Source organism: Trachurus japonicus, chromosome 3 (assembly GCF_045865225.1).
Source record: "Trachurus japonicus isolate A0001 chromosome 3, Traja_1.0".
Lineage (NCBI taxonomy): Eukaryota > Metazoa > Chordata > Actinopteri > Carangiformes > Carangidae > Trachurus > Trachurus japonicus.
Window position 1 is genome coordinate 6,937,039 of NC_140909.1, and position 20,988 is coordinate 6,958,026.

General features: G+C 42.3%; 1 protein-coding gene across 2 annotated transcripts in view; it reads left to right on the forward strand.

Moving 5' to 3' along the window:
• The first annotated feature begins 977 nt into the window (after positions 1-977).
• The window catches only part of gpc5a (glypican 5a), a 141,084-nt gene continuing 121,073 nt past the window's right edge, over positions 978-20,988 (forward strand). Inside the window, exons 1-2 of one of the 2 annotated variants that reach the window (XM_085806123.1) lie at positions 978-1,025; positions 6,485-6,646. In XM_085806123.1, the coding sequence (XP_085662249.1) occupies positions 1,007-1,025; positions 6,485-6,646 (181 nt within the window). In that variant the 5' untranslated portion in view covers positions 978-1,006. The other variant, XM_085806122.1, reaches the window with a different exon arrangement.

Genomic DNA, 20,988 nt, shown 5'->3' on the forward strand with positions numbered 1-20,988 from the left:
GCACTGATTCCCCCCAGTTAAGACACTTTAGATCACAATCTGTGAGTGACAGCAGGTAAATCACAGGGGTCCATGTTCAAGAATAAAAAGACTTGCATGCTAAACAGTGTATCTTTCACACAATATAAAGTTTATTTACAGCTCCTGAAATGTGCAGTTTGTTTTACATTTGGCCTTAATGCTCATTAGAAATAAATGTGTGGATGTTTCTTGAAAACAATTCAACACATTGAACTAAATTTGTGTATTTTTACATAAATCTTGATACAAACTTAAGTATTGTGGGGAAATAAACAAATACTAGAACAATTAATCACATTTAACTAAATTCTTGCAGCCTGTTTTTTTTCCCTTTACATAAATCTTGATACAAACACTTGAGTCTTTTAGGGCAGAATGGGGAAAAACCAAAATTTTTTTTTTAAACCTAATTAATTTCAAAGGAGGTTAAATAAGCAACTGGACTTGGTTATTTGTCTAGGAAGACGTTTCACCTCTCATCCAAGAGGCTTCATCAGTTCTTGTACAGTCCCAGCCTGGTCAGATGCGTAATAACTAAGTCCAGTTGCTTTCGATTTAACCTCCTTTGAAATACTATGATCTGGACAAATGAGAATATGCACCGGCTTAAACCTAATTAAGTTTAAATTTAACTCATTAAGAGAAGTTTTTTTTTTTTCCTTTTTTTTACCTTATATTTTGACCAGAAATTAAATGAAAGCTTGACATGGCCCCCTATTGTTCACCTGAAGTTACAGTAAAAGGTAGGCTAGTACTTTGGAGTCATTTAAAAATACTTTTGATGAATTTTAAAATAAATCCTATGAATTAATCCCCCCAAACCCTGGCTAAAACCCATTCAAACTAAGTTTTTATGCCGTTTATTTAGCCTACGTAGGATCTAAGTGTCATTAAAAAAAAGAAGAAAAAGAAATAAATCCTGGTGTTTAGTTAAAGTAGGGCGGTGTCCACTAGATGGCGCTGTCCGGCTGCTGTTCGGCCGCGGATGGAGACGCTGAGTGCAGGTAAAACGTTACGGTTCCGCCTCTGACTGTCGGTCCAACCAACTTGGACACAACACGCCGCTGTGTGGCGGCGGCTCGCACCCTCTCTCCCCCTCTTCTCTCTCTGGATCTAAACCATCACCGTCAGCAGCAGCAGCGGCTCCTCTTCTGCACATGTTCGAGTCCCTGAAAGTCCTGAGACCTGAGATGTGGACTGGACTCACCTGAGAGACTTCAAACTTGGGGGTTTTTTCTTCTTATTTTTTGTTGTTGTGGAGTGTCCTATAGGACTTGGACTTCCCTGGCGTCTTGTTAAAATGGGCTCGGTGTGGAGAGGCTGTGCGCCGCCGCCGCTGCTGCTGCTGCTTCTGGCTCTTTGCTGCTGCGGTTCAAGCTCCAACAGTTGCGACGAAGTGCGCAAAGTTTTCCAACTCAGGCAAATCGGACCAGCTCAGTTACTGCCTCTAAGCCCCAGACCAGGTATGTTAATGTTGGATGTTTGAAGTTCACCATCCAGTCTCTCTCTCCTTCTCTCTGTGTTGGTGCTACACAAACTGTTATCTCACATTTTTTTTATTGATTTTATTTCAAAATTTTACTAGGCTACATGTGACATAGAGAAATATTCAGTAGAAGTTGTTGAACCTTTGTGGAGTTCAGTTCATGAACTGCACTTTGCTTCACTCTTTAACCTGCCATTTAGCTGCTCTCTGAAGTTGGGGAACACACCTTTTTAAAACCCATTTTAGAGGGTGTGTGTGCAGTTGTGATAATGATATAGACAGAACAACAATAATGAGCTTTGAACTGTTTGAACTGGGACTTTTTAAAAATCAATATAATGTGAGTTTCCTAAGCTCCTGTCTTCTGTGTCATCTGGTTCTTCATATATGATGAAATATTTAGAAATATTCTGCTTTTTCAGCCCATTTTAAACCACTTTATTCCATTAAATACCACTTATTGTTTACTCCATCACCAGCCCTGCTTGGGCTAATTATATTTATAAAGAACTCTGTTTTAATCCAGTGAAACCAGGAGGTTCAGGTGCTGAGGTTTCTTGTGGGTTGTGATGAAAAGGAGTCCAAACTTTTTTTCCCCCCCTTCCCTCTTCCCTCTTCCTTTGCCTGTCCACAGCAGATAAGTGGCTCGCTGGGATAAACAGGAATTATCTTGTGTATAAAGTTGGTTGAACTGGAGCTTCATGTAACTTTCTGAACACACACTGCCCATAGTGTGTAATAATAACACCACATGACGGTTCTGCTGCGTGTGTGTGTGTGTGTGTGTAGGGGAGATTAGGGCTGTGGATATTTCATGTGGGCTGTAATTGAGTGGACAGCTTGTTGCTCCCTGCTCTTCTTGGAAAAAAGTAAATCTTAATGGTGTTGACTACCGTTCTGCCACAAACTGCTCCTCATAAACTCCATCATCACTCTCCTCCGCCTCCTCTGCTCCTGCTGCTGCGAAGAAAACACATTTAATTGACAGAAAAAAAAACCTCAAATGCCGCCTAAACCTCTAAATAACCCTCATAACTTCATCACCACCACCTCTGCTGCCCATCTAAATGAGCCTGTGCCGGTTTAAACCTCTGCTGTTTCTCCTCACATCTGCACACTCGGACGAACTTGCTCTGAGATACATTTCTGTGCAGTGCAGTGCGGTGCGGTGTCGGCCCCTCCTGTGATGATAAGCTCCTGCTTCAGTAGCTCCGAGTCCTCACCCTGTCAAAACACTTGCTACTGCTCAAAAAGCTGCACCTTTCGCTGACCTTTTATCCCCAGCGGCACGGACAGCAGCCCCCCGAAAAAAAGGTCCAAATCCAAGTCCAAATTCATCTTGACACTGTGAAGATGATGGGAATCGCTTCCTTGATGGATGCAGATTAATGTGCTGAGATACACAAGATAGTGTAATGGGAGATGGGAGAAGAGGTAGGAGCTGATCCTTGAGTGTGATTTTCTTTTTTTTTTAAGAAGTTATCTATAATTGAGTGCGGGCCTGTGAAAAATAACCTCCAGAAATTCCAGGAATCCAAGAGTGAGAGAAAGAGTGAGAGAAAGAGAGAGAGAGCTGTTTCCATGTTTGACGCCGGCTGCCTGATAAGAAGAAGAAGCCAAACCGTCTTCAGTCAGTTTGGGTCAGAGGGAAGTCTATCGCCTCGGCCAAACAAAAGCTGTTGTCTGTGCTGCTGCTGTTGTTAGAAGTGGAAATAGTTCTGAGAAGCCTTTTTTTTTTAAAGAAAAAAAAGGTTAGAAAAGCAAAAAAAAAAAGCCTGGGGTGCTTTCATGTTGTCTTATCTGGAAGAGTTTGAATTCCTCCACCACGTGTGCCATCGCCTGCTCACCTCCCTCCTCCTCATGCTTCAGCCTCGTAGAGCATCGGGGCTGATATGGTCTCTCTGTCCAGGCATGTCGGAGGAGGTTTTTTTGTTTTTGGTGGCTTTTAAGATGTTTTGATCGCCCCGCATGTGTGCAGATTGCTTACATTTTGTTCATGGGGGGAAAAAATCTGAGACATCACTTAGAGAGGTGATAACGCTTTGACTTAAGATCTTTCCTCAGCATCTAGATCTTGGAGTTTTCTTGTCCTTGCTAAAACAATTTTCCATTGTAAGAGCTTTTTTTTTTTTTTTTTACCTGGTGGGTTCGTCTTTGTGTTGGTCCCACACTTTGATTATACAGAGATTGTCATGGTGTTATGTACCAGAGGATGTTGTCATGACTTTACATCTGTTTTAAGAGTTTTATTTTGTCCAAAGTGAGTAAAAACCTTAAAGGGATAGTTCAACATTTGGGCAAATTGTCCCATTGCCATAATCCCTACAGTTTTAGCAGTAGGTTCGTTACCTTTAATTGTCGGTGCAAGCTGTTTTTAGAACGGCGGAGCAGAGCCGTGAGCTGCTCAGAGCTACACTACGGAGGCTCATTATGGGATTTCTTGGTTTCCCTCATCAAACTCATAATAGAAAAGAGGAGACCGCACACTTAAGTGCAGCACAGCTTAAGTGTGCGGTCTCCTCTTTTCTATTTTCTGTTTACATTTATGTTTGAGGCCAGCACCTTTTTAAATTGGATGTGCGCGACCTCTCTACTTTTTTGCCTCATCAAACTCATCAAATACACAATCCAACAACTCCAAAACGCTCTGGTGGACAAGTTGTGACCTGCACATTCCCCACGCTATGAGATAATAACACAACTTTACGAGACAGAGTTGTTTTTGAGGTAAATTCATGCAAAATCACTGATGTGCGTTACCGTCGGGGGCAGTTTTTTGACAAGCAGTCTCTGCATTAACCTCGAAAACAACTCGTTCCGTTATTATCTCATAGTGTGGTGAATGTGCAGGTCACAACTTGTCCACCAGAGCGTTTTGGAGTTGTTGGATTGTGTATTTAATGAGTTTGATGAGGGAAACCAAGAAATCACATTAGCCTCTGTAGCGTAGCTCTGAGCAGCTCGCGGCTCTGCTCCGCTGTTCTGAAAATAGCTTGCACTGACAATTAAAGGTAACGAACCTACTGCTATGACTATAGGGATTATGGCAATGGGCCAATTTGCCAAAATGTTGAACTATCCCTTTAAAAACCAATCTTCAAGCGAAGCTGTACCTTCACACCACAAACCAAGAAGGTCAGTTTCCACCTGTTGAACATCTACATTCTACATGGTTGTGTTGTCATGTAACTGAAAGCAGAAAGTAGTTTTATCCAGTTTCTAGGGTTCAGCCTCTCAGTGCAGCTGTAACATGATGACTCTGGATCTGCTGCTGCTGAAGGAAGAAAAGCTGAAAAGCTCGACAGTTTGGACAGGTGCCAGTTAGATAATACTGTAAGAAGTTAAACACACTCACTTATTAATATCACTGGGTCATTTAAAGTGCTAAAATCCACCAGACTTACTTGTCTTTGAAATGCATGAGCCCCCAGTTTAGGCCTCTCGTGTATTAGCATTGAATTCGAGTAACAGTGGAAAACATTAGTTTCTCTTCAGAGAAACACACACATCGCCTCTGAAGGTATCTGCAAAACCCAAACAGACGTTTAATCCTGATAGAAATATTCTGTTTCCTGCACAATAATAATATCTTAAACCCACTGCAGCTGATATTAGATCAACAGGTGAGTATTATGATCAATGATCAATGACTCATGTAGCCCAGGTCATTTTTCAGCATCTGGCCTTGTGGTTCATGGATCATAATTATGTTAATCTTTAATGATTTACTGGAGTTTCATTCACCAAATGAGTGATTGAGAAACAAACAAGCAGATGATTTGATAATGAACATAACAGTTTGTTGCAACATGCCCCCAAAACAAAGATTGCAACAACAAATATCTGTACAAGAGGAACCAAACACGTGTTATCAGTAGTATTTGATTGCACTGATATTGATTTTTATTGTGTGCTCTGCTCATATCTTCTGACAACATGATGCAGAACTATTTCCTTTGTATGTAACAGGAGCGTGTGTCATTTATCACTAACTGGATTAGGAGCGACATTTCTGGGCATGTTCAGATAGAGCTGAGCAGTTCGATCGATTCTCTTATATTCATTATTCAGAGGAACAAATATCGAATCTCTGTGACTCTTGAATGACTCAGTAGAAACACGAGTGGCACAAACTGCAGCTGTCAAATCCAATAGAGAAACGACCAATGGTGGAAACTTTTTACTGTATTTCAGACACTGAGCCATCCAAGCGTCTGTTGATCTATCTATGATGTCTTAAAGGGATAGTTCACCCAAAATTGAAATTTCACTCGACTAAGGGCTGGGAGAAGTTTCAGTTTCGTCCAATTCTGACGAACCGGGAAGAGGAGCTTCCGCTACAAAACAAGCTTGAAATATAGACTTATTTAATTTTTTTTCGGGACAATTTCACATTTCGGGGCTTCAATACAAGCGGGACATTACATACGAGCAGCATGGAGGTGTTTGGATGTTTTTTGGTGTGTCTTTTTGTTACGAAGACAGTTGGTATCCATTTGCAACCGTTATATGGACATGCACTGCTACGCCGAGACCCCCTGTAACTCAGAGAAGCCACGGAGGACTCTGAAACTTCTCCCAGCCCTTAGTCCACATGAGGGGGAGTAGATAATGAGTGAAATTTCAATTTTGGGTGAACTATCCCTTTAAAGGAGACATATTCTGCCCCTGTGCCACAAATTAAAATAGTTCCCAAGTGTCTTAAAGGCATGTCTGTGACATGCAGGTAGGGTTGGTATTATGCAAATTCTACAACTAATGACATGATTGTCAGACAACTGAGGGAACAACTCATAAAACCACACAGTGTCCATCCTCAGGAGACTTAAAATGACAGATTTGTTCTGTCAATTCTCCCAATTTGGAGTTTGGAAGGCAAAAGAAACACCTAAATATATGTTAAAGAGCCTTTAAAAAGTTACATTTTCATAACATGTCCCCTTTAAGATCATAACATTTGTTCTTCATGACTCTTAGGTTCAGACCTTCAGGTGTGTATGTCCAGGAACTTGACCTGCTGCACCAAAAAGATGGAGGAGAAGTACCAGGTGGCGGCTCGGAGAGACATCCAGAACCTCCTCCAGATGTCCAGCACCAGCCTCAAGTTCCTCATCTCGCGCAACGTGGCTGCGTTTCAAGGTAAAGGAGAGTTAAAGTGTGTCGCTGCTGCTGCTGCTGCTGCTGCTGTGAGGGCGAAGCTTCATAAACATGTGCTGAGATAAGCACACGCACTCGTGTTTATGTGGATAATTGCATGTGTGTAAATGTTTGTTTGCACTTCCGAGTGTGTGCAGAGGAGTTGGTGTTTGTGGGGCTGCTGTGAAAACAGTGGATGAGTCAGTGTGTTTATGTGTGTGTGTGTGTGTGCAGTGAGGCTCCACTTCACAGTGAACAGAGCAGGGTCTTTCCTCCTTCTACACTCTGATCATGAGATTAGAAACGTTTTCTGTTCCTGTAGGAGGCTCAGGAGACCGTCTGAGGGTAAATATCTGCACAGGGGCCTTTTTTTACTTTTACCAAATCTTTAACTTCCTGTCCGAGGAGATAAAAAGTCAGATGGCTGGAAAACCCCCCAAAAACTCTTTTCCTGTCCGTCTCCATTGAGGAGCGACTGACAGCTGACTGGCAGGCAACAGCTTGCCTCCCGTCTCGGTGCCGAGGCGTGGGATGTTTCTCCCTCTGCTGCTGATAGTCGTCATGTGACGGCTGAAACGGGGTGGGCAGCAAATTCAGAGCTTATGACTTGCATGTACAGTCTCAGACGTATCATTAAACCAATTCACTTTAACGACGTCTCTCGGTTTAAAGATGTGCTGTTATCCTCCTCCTCCTCCTCCTCCTCCTGAGCTCAAATGATTTATAGGAGCGTCTCGCGTGATCACAGTGTTTTAGCGGCGGTTTTGCAGGGGCAGTGCCCTCTTCTTTGTCATCAGATGTTTCATGTGTGTACTCAGGTTTGTTTTTGAAGTTTTGAAGTTCAACTAAAATGCTCGGTATCTATGCCGGTGTTTATGAAGACTGGCACCTCTAAAGTACACCTCTAAAATCTTAAACCGAGGCTGAAAACATGGCTGACCTCATAAAAGTGGATGGAGTGCAGCGGTTTTTCAAAATAAAGGGCCGGTGTTGACGTTTCTCATTACTATATATAACTTTTTTTTTTTTTTTACCTTGTCCATGTTTATCACTTGTTACAGAGGACATCTTTAGAAATAGGTCACAGATAATTCTGCTTAAAGGTCCAGTGTGTAATAATTTGCAAGGTTTGTTGGCAAAATCTGAATATAAATTTTGTATAAGTGTATAATCGCTATAAAGAAAAATTTGTTTGGTTTTCGTAGCCTGATAAGGAGGAGAAAGAAACGGCAGACATATCGTAAAATGGTTTAGATCTTCACCTCATCGTTCCTGAAATACTATATGTAATATATGGTAAACAAGTTTTTTTGTCCTCGAAGGCCACCGTCACTTTGCGAGCGATCTAGAATCTGAACGCTGGATATCACGTTGGTTTTACCCTCATTTTACGCACTGGACCTTTAAAAAAAGGTGAATTAATTCCCTAAAACAGCAAATAAATAGTTTTTTATAACACTTTTCTGAAACAGGAATGAAAAGGTTGTGTTGGACTATTTTCAGATGCGGATTAACACGCTACTTTAGTGACATTACCCACTTTCTTTTTAATGAAGGGCCATGTCACCCAGTGCAACACTGTGGTCCACTGATGCGTTTTTAATGGTGTTTGGCAGCAGTGGAGCCTTAAACTCCTCATAAACGACTTGTTGGTTTCATCAAGTCATTGTCGGTTTGTTGATTATAGCTTGTATTTTAGTTTTTTACAATAGGGAGAAATATTGAATATTCACCGCCAGGCCTCAGTCTTTAATAAGTGTTTAGATCTGAACTTTTCTGTCAACTGTCCAGGAACCAACGGAGGGTTTTGTTCACTGCTGCTGCTGCTGTTGAAGCTGCTGGAAAAAAAAAAAATCCTCCGAAAACTCACATGGTTTCTTGTGTGGAATGGCAGCGAGTGTGTGCTCCTGCCAAACCAAACAGAGTTCCCTGTCAACATCGGCTCGCATCAGTCAACAAACACTGGAGGCTGTTCCAACATCCACGCTGCTGCATAACACAAGTGGTAACAGAAGTTCAGCAATTAAAGCTGCATATTGGAGTCACAGCAGCAGCAGCAGCAGCAGCAGCAGCAGCAGCAGCAGCAGCAGCAGCAGCAGCAGCAGCAGCAGCAGCAGCAGCAGCGCTATAAACCCTCCCAATATTAGGTTAAACCATTATTGTTTTTCAGCTACTCTTGAGGTTTAGTTAATTGCCGAACTGGGGCTGAAGTTACATAAACTTTATGCTTTAATTTTCTGGAGTTATTCAACAATTGATTTGTCAGAAAAGTGTCGATATGCTGCTTGTTTCCCTGCATCTTCTCTCTTGTGAGTTGTTGGTTAAAAAGTGATTTATTTCCTACTCTGTTCATCTCCACCTGCTTTTATATTGTTTTTTTTTCTTCCTTTGAAGCAACTCTGCTGAAAGCTGATACTTCGGTTGGAGACTTTTTGACTCGCAGCCTAAAATATCTGTTTACACACTTAACACACAGACACAGAGCCACCCACGTGGCATTGTTCTGTTTGGCCGTAGAGGGTTTAGGAGTCTTTGTCACATGAATAAGGAAAAAAAAGAAAAAAGAAAAGAAAGAAAAAACCTCACTGTGGCACCATATGTATGGAAAGCACGGAGGGACAGAAATGTCTGGCAGCTTCTTAGATCTTAACTGACTGGGGTGGGGGATCGTTGCACTGTTCATGTGAAGACATAAAAAGAAACACAAGTCAAGCATTTAATCAGCCGCTCCTCTATCCAGGGAGTGTTCAATTATGCCGAATTAACACGAGTGAATTGTTTGTTATTCATCTTGTGTGTGACCGTGGGTTTTGTTTCGAGTGTTTTCAGATTATAATAGACGTGGAAATCGGCCAAAAAAAAACAAAACAACTTCCATCAACACAGATGATGATGAAATTGAAATAACATTTAACACTGACTGGCTGCACTCAGCACTTCTTATCATTCCTGTGGTGTTGGTCTGACTCTGTCTATTCACCATAAACATTGTGGAGGAGCAGAGGGACGATCTGGGGGTGGGGGCAAGTGGGGGGGTTGTGGGTAAATGTCCCTATAGATGTAGTCTGTAAATGATTGGCAGGCTGCACTGTAATTTGAGAGACAATGGAGAACAAGCAGCATGAGTGTATAATGCATTACAACCACAGACAGGAAGAAGGACGAGTTAAGAGGGGGGCAGGCTAATGTGGTCATTTGTTTTGAGCAAAGCCTTCAATTAGGCGTCTTTATATGATGCAGCCGAAGGGAGAGAGGGGGAATGAAGAAATTAGAGGAATGTAGATGGATAACTGTAAAACACTCAGGAGACACCGAGAAATAAAAACCAGCCCATAAAACGCTGTTTAAGATGCTTTTTCCTGGGGGATTTAATGCTCGTGTTTTTTGGCGCTTGTAATGGGCTACAGTTAAAAAAAAGAAACCTTCAAGGGCATCCTTTATGTCGGAAAAAAAAAAAAAAGCTCGATAGCTACTTTCAGCATAATGAGTAACGCAAATAACCGAAAACAAGCGCTTTAGCTGTTAATTATGAGCAGAGCTTCAAAGCAGAGCTCGTCCCCGCAGTAAAGGTTCATTACGTTTCTCTCTCTCCTCTCGCTTCTGAAGAAATGTGCCACACATATTTCAATATCTTGTCCCTAAATGAACCTGACCACCGCCTTTCAAGTCGCTTCGCAGCCAGGAGAGATAGTCGGGGCAACAGGGGAGCAAGAAAATAGAAAGAATAAAGACTAAGCTGATGGCATACTGTCAAGCTGCCGGCCTTTGAGCTTTGCAGCACATCACTCCCCCCCCCCCCCCACACCACCTCGCCTCCTCCTCCTCCTCCTCCTCCTCCTCCTCCTCTTGCTCCTGCTCTGTCAGTAAGTCTCTCAGGACTTCATGTTTTCATTCACCGGTTGTGAGGTTCCTGCACGTCGTCCACACAATGCACAAATATGCACCCTGCTGAGCGCTGGCTTTAGGGGAGGAGAGCTTTTTCTTTTTTTCTTTTTTTCATCCTGCGCAAGTTTGTCTTAAATCCATGGCAACCAACCTGTGCAATCCCAGCGTCCCGTAGGGCAGGATTCAAATAAAACTCAAACACAGTGAATCAGCTGAGAAGAGAGAGAAGGAGAGGGAGAGGGAGAGGGAGAGAGAAGTGCAGCTCAAATCCAGGTCTGACTGGTCTGAGATCAGCAGATCAGAGGAATGATTTCCTCTGGGACGAGCTGAAGGAGACTCCAGTTGTGTAAATAAATAATCGGCGTGTTGCTCCTTATGTGATGAGAGGAGCGAAGGGGGTTTTGTTACAACACGGTTCCTCCTGCTGTGGCGGCCGCTCGTGAATCAAACTGAACCTGAAACAAGATTTCTGCTCAAACTGAGGAGGAATAAAACATGAACCGACCCAGAGTCGATGCGTTGTTGAAACACTTAAACACAAATATTTATTGAACACATCAACACAACGGAGTCTTGCATGGTGAGCGTGCATAGAGGTTATGGAGGTTTAGTGTTTTTTGTTCTTAAACACCTGTACCTGCTAATTCCAGCTCTCTCTCTGTGATTGGTCCTCGGCTCTTGGACGACTCTTCTGAGTTTTCTTTTGATTCTGACTCTTGAATCTCGCAGGAAAACCTGGTCGAAGCCGGTTTATGGTGAAATTACATTCTTTTCACTTCCAGATTTCGGCCCCAACTAATTCATAAGTTTAGAAACACGTCTGTAACCAATGCTGTCAGTAATGGCCCTTTTCCATTACACAGTTACAGCTCTGTTTGACTTTGGTCATTTTCCATTTGCCACTGATTACTTCATAGTACCAAAGATACTCTACTATGACGAGATCGCTCATTACAAGCTGCGCCAATGATATGAAATGTTATACACTTCCTGTCTCCTAAGTGGGCGTGGTCGCCCGTGCTCCCACCTCATGTTGTGAACATCTGTGTGTTGATGGATAAAAGTTGTTGGTGGAAAATGAGCTATTTGTAGTTTCTTCTGCTAAAGGTGCGTTCCCACCGGACCTTTTATTTTTGTTGCTGTCGCTCGTAACGCTCCTTTGTCACTTGTCAGTTTGACACAGACTTGCCTTTTTACTTTGATGGCGTCATGCCCACTGCCATGTCTCTATACACGGCACCACCAGGACTAAGGGCTGGGAGAAGTTTCAGAGTCCTCCGTGGCTTCTCTGAGTTACAGTGGGGTCTCTGTGCAGCACTGCATGTCCATATGACGGTTGCAAATGGATACCACTTTTCTTCGTAACAAAAAGACACACCAAAAAACATCCAAATACCTCCATGCTGCTCATATGTAATGTCCGTTTGCATTGAAGCTTAATATGCGAAATTGTTCCGACAAAAATTAAATAAGTCCGGTGTAAATCCGCGAGATTTAACGTAAGATATCTGCAGAGCTAACAGTCATATTTAGCATTACGAAAATTATAGTTAGCACGAGTGTTTGCGAACGTTAGTTGATGTTACCTAGGAGATCTGTGCCAGATCTTGCGAGAGTGTGTTGTTGAGACAGAAACAGGTCTTCTTAATTGTCTGTTTGAAATTTGCCATTTTCGTATCAAAAGATATGATTTTGGTGGCTTGTAAAAAAATAAGTCCAGTATTTACTTAAGTGACTATCGGGCCAAACAATCGACCATAATCTGTGCTCACGTTCACTTCTCCCTTTGGAGGCAACAGACTCGAGACCAGCTGCTGCTGCTGCTGCTGCTGCTGCTGCTGGTCTCCTAAAGGTTGTGAAACCCACATGACACAGATGCAGGAAACCAGGTACCAGGTACTCCTGTAGTGGAAAATCAAAAAAGAAAATTGAGTCGAGTAGTGCTGGTGGGAAAGGGCCATATGTTTCCAACATTAGGTTGTGAAGGTCTTGGGAGAGCTTTTTGCTTTTACCCATCATGAGATGCTTCTTGTGTGACATCTTGATGATGAGAGACCTTTTTATAGGCATCAATTAGGACTAAAGTGATGTCAATGAGCACTGAGAGAGGACAGGATAACTGACAGATTCCAGCTGTTTTCTTGTCTTTCCATCTACACCTCCTTTTCTTCACATAACTTCATTTATGGACATACAAGTTGTGATGTCTTTGGTTGTGTGGATTACTTGGGTTGTTACAGACATCTGGTGAAAATTTTACGTCAATAGCTCGTTTTGAAATATATTAACTGAGAAAAATGTTGACAAGTTCAATACTTCTTTTCCCCAGCTGCATAATGATAATTTATCATAAAAGTATGAAGTATAAAATGGTAGTTTTGAACAGTTTGGCTTGTGAGAAACGGGCTGAGTCAGTGAGAAGTCTTGTTCAAGCGTTACATGACCACTAGATGAGCAAACTCAGACCGATGGTTATAAATCCGATGCTGCTGTTGCATCAACGTCTGTGGCGTGTAGCTGTCGTGACCATTAACAATCTGGGGCTTGTGGTCGACTTTCCACTCAATGTGTCATTTTGGTTTCTATCCCAGGGAGAAGAAAAAGACTTTTAGTCAACATGAGACACAGGAATCTGGTCGACACAGTCTCTGTCTCGGCCTTTTTCTTTCTTTTTTCGTTTTTTTTTTTTCTGTTTGCATTTCTTCTAACGGTGAGCTTCTGCTTTGTCCGGAGCTCAAGTGGTGCTGATCAAACAGCCGCGGTCGGACCGAGTGCTGAGCTACCGCTGGAGTGGAAAGCTAGCCCGCCGTGCTATTTGTACCCGCAAATGCTAATTGCGTCTCTGTTTACCAGCTTTTAAGGGATCCACTACACAACTTCTACTCTTTTGACTTGAAAAGAGAACTAGTTGAATGGCAGCGGCCCCACAGCGGGACTGAGAGGAGACCACAGTCAGCTGTCAAATTAGTACAACAACACACTCTGAGCCGCGGAGGTCGAAGCCAAAGGGGGGTGGTGGTGCTGATTAGACAGATGATGGTTTAAAGTGTGTGTGTGTGTGTGTGTGTCTGTTGAACAGTCTCTATTTCAGTGCATAAATCTTGGTGAAGTCCAGTAAAGGCAGCAGTAAGTTGGCTAACGCCCATACCATACGACCACAACATCCTGGGTTTGAATCCTATAAAAGAATATTTTTAATTTGATTGTAAAACAGAGCAGAGGACAGAAATGACAAATGTACGTCGTGGAGCGAGTGAAACTGTAACCTTCAACTTTGACTTGTAGATATGCAGCACATCAAGACACTGAGATAAATTGTACCTTTTATCTGTGACAAATTTGACCTTGAAGAAGAAATGAGACTTAGTTTTTTTGTGAAAGGCTGGAATGCGTAGCGGTGATATCAAACCCCATTGGTCGCAAGCTAAAATCTGAGTGGATGAGGGATGAAAGGTTGGATTTCTGCAGGTTACCGTGCGGTGTTTACTTTTCATAAAGTTAGAAAAACACCCTGTTATCAGCTCTGTGTCAGTGCATTTCTCATCTAATCCAGCTTTATCTTAAAGGTCCTGTATGTTTGGATACGTTTTTCTGCCCCTGGACACGGAGCCTTGGCAGCAGGAGGTGGAGATAATGGTCTCCTGGCAAGAGCCACAGTTACTGCTGCACTTACAAAACACGACATTTATAATTCAATGTCCTTTTTTATGAGAAAAGGAACAAGGTTTTATGCAAAGAAGAAAAAGTTACTGCCTCAGTTTTTACACAGATTTAAAATCACCACGTTCAGTAATAAATGGATATATTAAATGGATAGTTCAACATTTTGGCAAATTGGCCCATTACCATAATCCCTATAGTCATAGCAGTAGGTTCGTTACCTTTAATTGTCGGTGCAAGCTATTTTTAGAACGGCGGAGCAGAGCCGCAAGCTGCTCAGAGCTACGCTACGGAGGCTAATGGGATTTCTTGGTTTCCCTCATCAAACTCATCAAATACACAATCCAACAACTCCACAACGCTCTGGTGGACAAATTGTGACCTGCACATTCACCACGCTATGAGATAATAACACAACGTTACCAGACAGAGTTGTTTTAGAGGGAAATTCATGCAAAACCACTGATGCACGTTGCCTTCAGGGACAGTTTTTCATCAAGCAGACTCTGAATTTACCTCTAAAACAACTCTGTCTGGTAACGTTTTGTTATTATCTCATAGCGTGGTGAATGTGCAGGTCACAACTTGTCCACCAGAGCGTTGTGGAGTTGTTGGATTGTGTATTTGATGAGTTTGATGAGGGAAACCAAGAAATCCCATTAGCCTCCGTAGCGTAGCTCTGAGCAGCTCGCCGCTCTGCTCCGCTGTTCTAAAAATATCTTGCACCGACAATTAAAGGTAATGAACCTACTGCTAAAACTATAGGGATTATGGCAATGGGCCAATTTGCCAAAATGTTGAACTATCCCTTTAACATGTTTAAATCTGAATGAATCTAAGCTGAGTGTTTTGTTATTTATACCACTGGTCAATCTGTCAATGTTATTAACAAACTGAGTTCCTCTCCATATGCATGTTTAGTTGTGTGTGGCTGAAAACCTGCAACGAGTCTGCAAGGATCCTCTAGAGGAAAAGCTGGATCACCAATTGGACAACTGCCTCGGGGCCTCGGGCCCTCGGGGGCTTCATTAATTTCAAATTTGTTTGGGCCTCAAGGCAGGTCCTGCAAGATCACCTATCTGTCCACCTGAGAAAGACCTGTGTCAAGATTATGATTACACACCGTGTGCGCAGCTACACACAGTTCATGTTGAGGGAACTAATCCAGCTCTTGTAATCTGGACATTTCTGATCAGTGGAAAACCTGAAAACGGTGAAAATACTAGTTAAAGCTGCAGTTCACAATAGTTTTCTTTGTACGTATTTTATCTGTCTACAGTGTTAAGTGGGTGAAATCAGTAGGAAAAGACACTGAATCAGTTTTTTGTGCTAGGAGCTGTAATCTTTGTCAAGCCGTCAGATTTATAATGACTTCATCGTCTAACTGAGTGTAAAACATTTGTTTCCACTTCAGCTTTTAAACGACACAGTTTGTCTTTGTGTAGCTAACGTGTGAGGTGACGTAAAAAAGATAACACACTAATTTCCACTGCTGGCGACTTCCCTCAGCCGAACTCTGGACCAACACATTTCTTCTTCTTTTCTCCTCTACTTTAATATTTCCGTGTGATCACCAGGCTGCTCTTCACGGGACGTTGTGCAAAGAGAGAGAAAAAAAGAGCCAGTTGCTCTAAAAGCAGAACTGGAGCAGCCACCACACTTACCTAACTGCTCCTTTGCAATCCACATTTCTCCAAGAATTTCAAGTTCACAAACAGTAATTTTTTCTTCCCAAGGACAGATATTGTGCTGCGACCAGCCGCCGAACAACACTGCATCACTGTCTACAGTAACACAGTGTTCCAGTAAAAGTTTCTATGTTGGTCACAAATTGGCCGCTTGCCTCAGTCGGGGAAAAATATGCTGCTGTTTTTAGGACTCAACATTTTAGGATCTTTTGTCTTGAAAATGAGCATTCCTCAAGTTACACTCCCAGTCCCATCAAGACACACCAGGCTGCCTCACATGGTTTTATGGATTGTTTAAAACATTTTCAGGGTCCTCGAGGTTGGTGTGATATAAGAGGCCGGTTTTAGATTTTGTATGAGACTGAGCAGGAGAACAAACAGTTTGTTGAATAGCTGTTATCTCTGAAGGTTATTCACAAAATATTATTGTAGTGGTTGCATATATGTGGTTTTTTAAGAGTTGGCAGCAGACTGTGTTCTTCCAAACTGATACATCTCTACAAGAATCAGATGGATTGCTGTGACTTGTAGTGCAGACTGTAGCGCCACCAACAGGTCACAGATCCTGCAAATATCTCTAGATGCATCAGCACAAACTTTTGCACGAACGACTCTGTTGATCTGTGACTTAATCTAGTTTTCTCTGCTGTGTTTGGATGTGTCGTGTCATGACATTTGCAGCTTGGTCCCTTAACTTTTCATCTGTCACTATCATGTCAGTGTAGTAGTTTTTAAATATGTGTATCATACTTTGGTTTTCAGACCGAAAAGCTGCAAAAGGAACAACATTCCTGTAAACTGCAGCTGCTAGTAATGAGCAAATGTAGCATGGTAACATTAAAGGAGAATTCCTTCCCATCCAAAAATGATTGTGGATGGGAAAAAAGCAGTTATATTCATTAATAGTCCCCCCCCCCCATCCAAAATCATTTTTTTCCTCCTAAATCCATGTTTTCCTCGCATTTTTGTCTTTGTATATGGAAACAGTCCCAGGCTCGACAGTCGACTAGTAAGGTCTACACAGAGGTACGTGATAAAAACACACAGTTAACACTGCTTTCTCATATTAACAGTTATGCACACTCGGTGTTGTATGGTAAGGAACTGGTGGATGTTGCAAAGCACGTGCAGCATTATATAGAGGCAAAGTCATGGTTAGAAGAACTGCCCCCATTACTTTGCTGTTTAACTGCAGTGTAGCGCAGCTAGCAGGAGGAGAGCTAGGTCCGGTCTGCACATATTTTTCTCTGATTTTTTTCCTATGGTCGCACTCGGGGACCTAGAGCTGTAAGAGCGTTACTTAGAAAATGACCGGAATTCTCCTTTAAAGGGGGACCATAATAAACGTTACACCTCCTGATCCTGTTAGTTCCTCTCTGAGCAGGCTTCGAGCTCGGCTGTAGACGAACCAGTCGACTCTTACATGTTTTTGTCAGGCAGCAAGAAGCTGAGTGTGTGAATGAAAAGACGTAAATCATCGGCCTTTTGCCGACTTTGTGATATGAATGTGTGATGAACATTTGCATAAAGTGAATATAACTGAGCTGTGGTTGGATTTGTTTGAAGATTTCATAGGTTGATTCTTCTTCCTGTCCTCTCCAACCTGCTCTCTATTCCTTTGTGTGCGACCTTTCTTTAAGCTGAGTCTTTGTCCACCAGGTCCACAGCCATCCCCTCTTTGTTGTCACTCTTACAAGAAGAGTGTGTGTGTCTATGTATGTGTGTGTGTGTGTGTGTGTATTCCAGCTAACGCAGGGGCCTCTCCTCTCCTCGAGATTCCCACAGAATTTGGGGTTTGGCTTTGTGATTCAAGGCCGGACAGTTGATCCAGGGGAGGACAGAGAGTCGAAAAAGAATGCGCGGAAGAAGAATGAGCGACTGATGGAGAGAAAGTTGGGAGGATGCCAGATTCTATTGAGAGTCTTTGCACAGCGTTTGAAGTCAGAGGATCAGGATTTGGAGGGAAGCGGGATTATTCAGAGTCAATACCCTTCAACAAATCCAGGCGTTCGCTCTGCTGCAGAGAAACAACGTAGTCGGGACTGTTTTCCCCCCCCGTTTCCTGTCGCTGCTGCTCCTGTGCTAGTTAGCGTAGCAAGTTTTTCTAATCTTGTTATTGTTCCCAGTGCTTACAGGAATAGTTTGACATTTTGGGCCAATTTACTCATTTGTTTTTTTGGCAAGAGAGTCGGATGAGAAGTTGGATACGGCTTCTTCCATCAGTCGCAGCTAGTTAGCTTATCTTAGCACAGAGACAGGAAACAGATGGACGCTGTTATCTGTCTGCTCTGTTCCAAGGTAACGCACTCTGCTTACCTGCGTCTACACAGCTCGTTGATTAATTAAGAGACTTAATTCTTATTTATTTTTTCCAAATCCATATGAAATGAATCCCATTTGTTCATGATTCACTTTGTCTTCTGTTTGGACTCAACAACTCAAAAATCCCTATAGTCATAGCAGTAGGTTCATTACCTTTAAATGTTGGTGCAAGCTGTTTTTAGAACGGCGGGGCAGAGTCGCGAGCTGCTCAGAGCTACGCTACGGAGGCTAATGGGATTTCTTGGTTTCCCTCATCAAACTCATCTCCAAAAGTTGTGACCTGCACATTCACCACGCTATGAAATAATAATGCAATATAGCAAGACGGAGTTGTTTTAGAGGTAAATACAGAGACTGCTTGCCGGAAAACTGTCCCCGACGGGAATGCGCATCAGCTGTTTTGCATGAATTTAACTCTAAAACAACTCTGTCTGGTAACGTTGTGTTATTATCTCATAGCGTGGTGAATGTGCAGGTCACAACTTGTCCACCAGAGCGTTTTGGAGTTGTTGGATTGTGTATTTGATGAGTTTGATGAGGGAAACCAAGAAATCCCATTAGCCTCCGCAGTGTAGCTCTGAGCAGCTCACGGCTCTGCTCCGCCGTTCTAAAAATAGCTTGCACCGACAATTAAAGGTAACGAACCTACTCCTAAGACTAAATGTTGAACTATTGAACTATCCCTTTAATTTAGTGTGAAAAAGTGGTGCCAAAATCCATCCATCCATTCTTGCTCCTGGAAAGGAGTGGTATTGATCTTCTATCGTACTCTCACCATCTAAGAAGTAAAACATCCTTTATGTCAATTAGGGATGCACGATAAACTATCGATGCAGATAATCATCAGCCCGATATTGGCCAATTATTATCGGCAAATCAGATAATTACATTCAATTACATACAATTAATTACATTTGCTGATTATCGCCATAGGTTATGAGAAGCAGAAAGTTATTAAAAAACCGTCATCGTGCATCCCTCGTGTCAGTATCTTTACATCCACAAACGTTTCTCTGTCACATACCTTCTTCTCTTTCATATTTACTGTGCATTTCAGTTTTGATGCTTTGAAAAGTAGAAACTCACAGTGATGTATATGCAAACTGCAGTTTTTCTGTTGTTTCTGTTTCCTATAAATAACTTTTTTTAATGCCCAACATCCTCATTCCTGGAGGAGACCCCTGAGTGTTGTTACACTGATACAAGATACTGAATGTGTGTGTGTGTGTGTGTGTGTGTGTGTGTGTGTTTCTGGCTGCATAGGAGACCCAGTTCAGTTGACACACTTCTTCAAATCCTGGACGACTGCTGTGTGTCCCAGTTGTGCACATCAACAGACACACACATGAAGCCCGACTTTCTCTATCTTACATTTTGTCTCTATCTCTTTCAAACACATGCACACACACACTGCACTGTAGCCACTCACCACTGCATGGAGATGAAACCTAAAAATACACACACTTGTCAGCACTTTACATTGTTTGTCTCCTCTCTGTGTGTGCCCGTTTGAAATGGAGATTGGAGGCCCCTGGCTGTTGTCTTAGGGCCATTTTCATTTTCATTAGATGACAAATCTCGCTGCTAAACAGGAACTGGATCTTTTACAACAGATTCACACTGTGTTTTTTCCCCCCTCGCCTCGTAGATTCACGCTGGCTCGACCTGGCTGATGTTATAGTGTGATGTTTGTGCAGGAGAGCTGACTGTGCAGCTCCAAAAAAAATGCACAAACACACCAAAGTCTGAGCTCACACTCACAGCTCAACTCACAGCTCGCTGCACAAACCATGTAGCTTTGATTTGGTGGTATGTTAAGTGACTGGTTTGACCCCGTAATAGCCGCCCTTTTTCTTTTTTCTCAACTTAAACCAGTCATTCTTCAAATAATTCAGCTCAGTCCGGCTCTGGGGCTGAACCAGATTAGAGCCGTTCTCTGGCTCATCAGGACGTTTGGTTGAGAAAAAAAAGCGACTTTCTGTAACTGAATCCTCTAAGATTTCAGCACAAACTCGACTCTTTGCATTTTTTTTTTCCTTCTGCTGTGAAAACATCCCTGTCAGTTTTTTTTTTCTTTCCCCCTCCAGCTCTCTTGAACTCTTGGCATGTTTCTTAGGATTGTGCTTCTCCGTTTCACCGCAGTTGTTTTGAGGAAAAGAGAAATCACTTTTTCTGTCAGTTTGACGGAAGGAAGTATTTCCTAAGTAAGGAAGGAGTCTCTGGGGATTAGGCCGTAGTCGTCTGGGCGATGAAATCCTAAACACAAGCAACACACAGCAGCAACACACACCAGCACTACTGTCTGCTCCCACTCCCACTGCCCCCCTCCCCTCCCCTCTTCCTCCTGTCCTTCTCCCCTACATGGCAGATATAATGGTATAATTGTCCTGCTTATCACTGGTATCCTGGCATGAGTGACAAATGAATGTTGGTTTTTACAACGAGGAGCCCAGTGTCTGTTAATACCGATGATGATTTGAGTTTTTTGTTCTTCTTGAAAGTTTTTATAACTAACTCTAATTTAAGACACTCCTAGATAATGAAGCTGCACTAAAGAGTTAATTGATTTTATTTGGTTTGTTTGGTTTATGAAATTAGTTCATTGGGGAACAAATGTGACATATTAGTGCTAAAACATCCACATTTTAAAATGAATTTTTGGTAGAAAATAAATCTCCAGCTTTTTTTCTTCTTCTTATATAACAGATGTTTTTATCATTTATTAAGTTCATTAGAGTCTGAAATACGATCTGGTTCCAGCTTCTTTTTCCTCCCTCGGTTTATATATTT